The sequence below is a fragment of the Monosiga brevicollis genome, genomic scaffold (assembly GCF_000002865.3).
Source record: "Monosiga brevicollis MX1 MONBRscaffold_29 genomic scaffold, whole genome shotgun sequence".
Classification (NCBI taxonomy): domain Eukaryota; class Choanoflagellata; order Craspedida; family Salpingoecidae; genus Monosiga; species Monosiga brevicollis.
The window spans coordinates 539,781-544,780 of record NW_001865066.1 but is presented as its reverse complement, the minus strand read 5'-3'; the positions used below and the strand labels follow the sequence as shown (position 1 = coordinate 544,780).

Here is a 5,000-nt window from a genome sequence, read left to right as displayed (position 1 = left end):
GCGTTCTCAGATTTACAAGACGCAGTCTGGCAGGTCAATGGCCCAGCTTGAGATTCACCTCGCCATCCAGAAAACGTCCCGCGTTTACATCCATGTCATCAGAGAGCAATTGATAACGCTTGGTCGTCGTTAAAACCTACAGACAGCACGGGACAGTAGAAGCCCCGGTTGAATGATATGCTTTAGTGTCTTGACACCGCAGACGGATGAAGGCAGTGGGACAGCATACTTTGATTGTGGGCACAAAGGGAAAGTTGGTGACGGAGCCATTGCCAGTTGTAAACACAATCATGTTGCAGCCGGCCGCCACTTGGCCCGCAATACTTTCCAGATCGTTTCCAGGGCTGTCCATGAAGGCGTATCCATGCCCCTATTCCGGTCATGGGGCCCATCGACAAGAGTTGTGAGCTGTTTGACAGCATCTCGCTTGATTTGAAGGCATCGGCCATGTGCTCATCCCATCGTCATCTTGATCCAGTTTCTCATTTGGTCCCTGTCATCTTTCAGAGTTAAGGTGAAGGCAGCATACCTCAGGTTGAAGCCGCTGACCATACTCGAGCACATGATCGAGGCGAACGTCGGGCAGTTTCTTCATGGCCGCTCCTGCCGACTTGAGGGTAATGTTGTACAGTCCACGGTACAGGTTGCCACCGGAAGGATTTCCTTCCGGGGAATGCCCTCGCCGATTCGTGTAGCGATAGTAGCGATCGACCAACTGTAGGAAGCTACCACCGTACACGGCACATAGGTAGGCAGAGGAGAGAGAGAGAGAGAGGACGCGGGAGAGAAAAGGAAATTGAGGAGAGAAAGATAGAGCCGGTGCATGGTTGTGTGTGGTCGAGAAAAAAAAAGCCTTGTGCAAGTAATCATCACGAGCAAGTACGAAGGAACGGACTGATCGGCTGTGTCGTAGTCGCGCACGCGCTGCAAGACATAGCTTTCGGCTCCAATCAACTCATCAGTCTCAGCCAGGACTGCCGAGCCACCCTGCGCCACAAGCTCACGAGCCATCCATCTATTGCACAAGAGGCGGACGGCAGATGAGGCCCTGTCAGCCACGTTTGCACTCGATATCGTGCATGGCATATGGGCGATGACGCTAGCATGACCCATACCCGGCCAAGGGGTTGGCAGAGATGCCAGAAAAGGCATCCGAGCCACCGCATTGCTGGGCGAAGCAAAGGTGTTCCACACCTACGGCCACACGTTGGTGCTGTTGTGCCTGAAGATACAACTCTTCCACGAGCTCAGTGGCTTGGTGCATTGCCTCCTTCATTGTTTGATTTTTCAAGGAGAGAGCTCGATATGGCACGTCGTCCAGCGGGTAGTCATGAGCACGAATGTACTCGAGCACATGCTATTGAGGTAATCGGAGATGCGCAGTTGGGTAAATACGACCGACACAAGAGGAAGCCAGGTAATTCCAATATGCAGTCACAACATGCATACCCTTGTTGTGACAACTTCATCACCGTGGTCAAGAAACAGAACTGCGCCCACATTGGGGTGGACTGCAAAGCCGGCCAAAACACGCAGAACCTTCTCGACATTGTTCTCATTGTCTGTGGTTAGCTTGGCGTCAAGCCCGCCTTCTGTATGGGCAACAGCAACTACGCCATCACAGGTTGCCTATGGCCCAAGTGATGTCCCAAAAACGAGGGGCGCGGGTGAAGCAACAAATTGGCATCATGCGTCAAGTAGGGTGAGATGGCAAAGGGGGCGGGTGTTAGCACTTTCAGCCGCACCTGACCCTGAAGCGTGCGGGCCTGCTCAAGTGTATGTGTGAATTGTCGCTCAAGCGCCCGTGCAAATCTGAGCAGGCCCAACGTTGCACGGTTAGCACCGCACAAAAAGCCACCGCACCCAAAGAGGACCCGTGTCACACTTTTACGCATTGAGCTCGCAATGGTCGAGGCGAACTTAAAACTCAAGCCCGTGTAATTCAGACGCACCCAGCGGCCCTGGAAGAGATCCCAAGAATGACAACATAGTTGCGAGTCCCGGCGCCACGATTTCCACCTCGTGGAAAACCCATAAAGGTCGTGAGAGGTGCTGGCGTGGCAGCAGCAGATTCATCACGTTTGGTGGGCGGTGCTGGGGAAAAGTTTTGCTGGGCCACGGTATGCCTAGTTTAAGCACCGAACATTAGTTATCCCACCAGTCAGGCCACGCCAAACTCCCTACCGCGAATTTATTGGCATGGACTCACCGCGTAAACGGCGCATTGCGAAACGTCGGCTCGCTGGGAAGATTAAGCTTGCTGTGGCGATCGGCAAATGTAGCCAGGCTCTGACAGTGCAGTGCATGATCCAACAAGCCAGGGGGGTGGTGCAGGGCGCCGTTGGGTGAGTGAGAACTTTGGGGATTGCTGCAGTGTTACTGTCTGATGAACGCAGCACATTGTGTGTATCTGACCACGAGCAGAGCAGGGGGTAGTACCTTCAAATTACAGAGATAGCTGCCCGGAGCCAGATCCATGAGAGCGATTCCAAAGGGCAAGCCCCAAGAGGTGATTTGGGTGCCCTGAGCAATTGGGCACACGGCAAACCTTAGGGACATGGAGTAAACGACGGCCAGAGATCAACCAAGAAACATGAGTGTTTTTTTCCCCAAGTCAAGGCCCAGGACTTGTGCATATCAAAATAAGGAAGAAGCAAACAAAGCCGACGGTCACGCACGCACCGATGGCCTTCAGGAATATCATGGGAAGCGCGTCCCACAGTCTGGCCCTCCACCCGCAAAAGAGCACCCTGTGGGATGAACGTCAGTACTACGCAGCAAAAATCGGTTCGCATTGATATCTGGGCATGGCGGAGCTGACCTTTGCGATGAAATCGAGAGCGAGCGCTGCGTTGTCCGGGCGCACAAGGCTTCCCTTGAGCGCCGATGAAGGGAGTATGCCATTGTCTTGCAGCTAGCGTTATACACAGATACGGAAGTCAGAGCCAACGCCGACGCGCGCGCACACGCGCATCAGTAGTACCGAAAGTTGTGCGCGGAGCTGGCCAGTCATCGACGTACCACGGGTTCTGGGGCCGCATCGTAGCCAATATCAAGGTGTCGTCGGGCCATGGCCGATGGTTGAATCAACTCGTAACAGCAGTCACCTCAAGTCCTCTGCTTTGATGGTGACGAGGCTGCCGCTGCCAGTTGACACATCAACAAAATAAGCCCGTCGCACACGCTCGTTCTCTGCTGTTGGAAATGAAACCCAGTGTGGTGTGTGTGTTTGTTCTGTCTGAGTGATTGCGCAATGAGTTGTGGCGACTTTTTTTTTTTTTTTTTTGAATTTCTCCATTGATGTCTGAGCGGCTCACTGATCAAGCAGAAAAGAACATACATGACCCCACGGTCGTAGCCACGCCCAACATTACACAAAATTACACTCAAATGGGCAGCCGACTAGCAAAAACAAGGGTTGCTTTGGCGTGTCAGAGCACGCAAAGAGCAGACAGCGGTACTACACCGCTGTGAAGAACTCATACGACTCCACTCAACGACGAACACATCAACGCAATGCCACGTGCATAAATCGTACTGGCCCCCACACCCTCAGGTGGCTGCATATCACAAGTAAAGATGAGCTCGGCGCGTGTGCCGTTGAGATAGACCGGCAGACGCACGCCGCTGCTCTGTGAACCCTCATCCTCACCCTCCTGGTACTCCCAGCGCAGAACAGTCAAGGGTAAAATCGTGAATGGCTCGCGCACCAGCTCGAGACGCTCTCCACGCGCGCGCGCGCCGTCCAAGCGCATATTCGTGAGCAAAAAGTTTTGGTCACTCCGCGCGGGCTTGTCTTCAAGACCCTCCCGCACGTCGAGAGACAAATTGAGCTTCTCGAGTGCCCATCCATGAGCCTGTGCCACGGCTTGGCGAGTGGCCGTGATGAAAGCTTCAGGCACGAAAAGACCACCAATCCAGACGGTTAGGCTTTGCAGATCACCGCCAGTGTTAGCCACCCCGGCAATGCTCTCAAGTTGAGCGACACGCTCTGCAAAGTCCACCACCCACGCCGACACCGCAAGGTCCTTGGGCACTTTGTACTTGCGCCACGAGGCCGGGACTAGACCCTTGTTAAAGCTATCCACCATGAGGCTGCGGATGTGGTTGGTTTGCTTGATCTCACCCTTGCAAGCGGCAATAACATCTGCCAAGTCGGCGTGCACGGCGTGCAATAGCTTGCTGCCGATACCTGTTTCGCGATCAAAAAAGCGGAAGAGCGGGTCCTTGATCTTTTCAGGCGTACGCTCAAGCATCTTGAGATCCAGTGGCAGCGCTTGTTGCCATTGCTCGCAGTTGTGTTGAACTGTCTTCATCCACGCCGGGGCGGCGCTGCTGGCTGCCGACTCGATAACTTCTTCTTCCTCGTCATCACCATCGTCCGTCGTTTGTAACATTTGGCAGTTGCCTGCCATGGCGGCAGCGCGGTTGGTCAACAGCACGATTTCAGCATTCGAGGGCAGCCCCAGCCAGCTGGGGCTCTGCGAATCTGGCAAGCTAGCAGCCCATGCCAAAAATTGCTCGCGATGAAACCCTTCGGGCGTCAGAATGGCCTCTGTTCCGCTATCTTTATCGGCTGGCACCAACTCATGGCCTTCTTCAAAGCTAAGCATGTTGGAAGGAAGACAAATATGTGAATGCTGGCATCTTCCGTGCAGGTACTCAGACACAGATGACGACGCAGATGTATCATCAAGCTGGGGGGTAACAAACCTTTCGGGACGGAATACTTGGGAAATGAAACTCATGAGGAGTCGTTGATCCGTGTCATTGTCAATGCGCCCACCGTAAATGGAGGATGACATGAGCTTGCGCATGGCCTCCCAAGGAATCTTTGCGGGATCCACATGTGATCTGTTTGGGAAGGGGAAAAAAAAACAAAAAAAAAAAACAAAAAAAACAAAAACAAAAAACAAGCAAGGAAAGTGTGAGAAGGATAAGGACAAACATACACACCAAAGGCAAATGACGGACCCCGCCCCGCCCCGCCCCCCCCCCCC

General features: G+C 53.7%; 2 protein-coding genes across 2 annotated transcripts in view; both read right to left on the bottom strand.

Moving 5' to 3' along the window:
• MONBRDRAFT_28912 (uncharacterized protein) overlaps nucleotides 1–3,072 on the bottom strand; it is a gene marked incomplete at both ends in the record, with an annotated part of 5,826 nt that extends 2,754 nt beyond the window's left edge. The window contains 12 exons of the mRNA XM_001749278.1: nucleotides 59–136; nucleotides 230–370; nucleotides 530–725; nucleotides 896–1,015; nucleotides 1,116–1,357; nucleotides 1,450–1,629; nucleotides 1,746–1,812; nucleotides 1,953–2,126; nucleotides 2,210–2,289; nucleotides 2,440–2,523; nucleotides 2,822–2,914; nucleotides 3,022–3,072. Of these exons, the coding sequence (XP_001749330.1) occupies nucleotides 59–136; nucleotides 230–370; nucleotides 530–725; nucleotides 896–1,015; nucleotides 1,116–1,357; nucleotides 1,450–1,629; nucleotides 1,746–1,812; nucleotides 1,953–2,126; nucleotides 2,210–2,289; nucleotides 2,440–2,523; nucleotides 2,822–2,914; nucleotides 3,022–3,072 (1,506 nt within the window). The remainder of the gene's footprint in view (nucleotides 1–58; nucleotides 137–229; nucleotides 371–529; nucleotides 726–895; nucleotides 1,016–1,115; nucleotides 1,358–1,449; nucleotides 1,630–1,745; nucleotides 1,813–1,952; nucleotides 2,127–2,209; nucleotides 2,290–2,439; nucleotides 2,524–2,821; nucleotides 2,915–3,021) is intronic.
• A 407-nt stretch (nucleotides 3,073–3,479) lies between these two features.
• The window catches only part of MONBRDRAFT_11532 (uncharacterized protein), a gene marked incomplete at both ends in the record, with an annotated part of 15,108 nt that continues 13,587 nt past the window's right edge, over nucleotides 3,480–5,000 (bottom strand). The window contains 2 exons of the mRNA XM_001749277.1: nucleotides 3,480–4,563; nucleotides 4,714–4,854. Of these exons, the coding sequence (XP_001749329.1) occupies nucleotides 3,480–4,563; nucleotides 4,714–4,854 (1,225 nt within the window). The remainder of the gene's footprint in view (nucleotides 4,564–4,713; nucleotides 4,855–5,000) is intronic.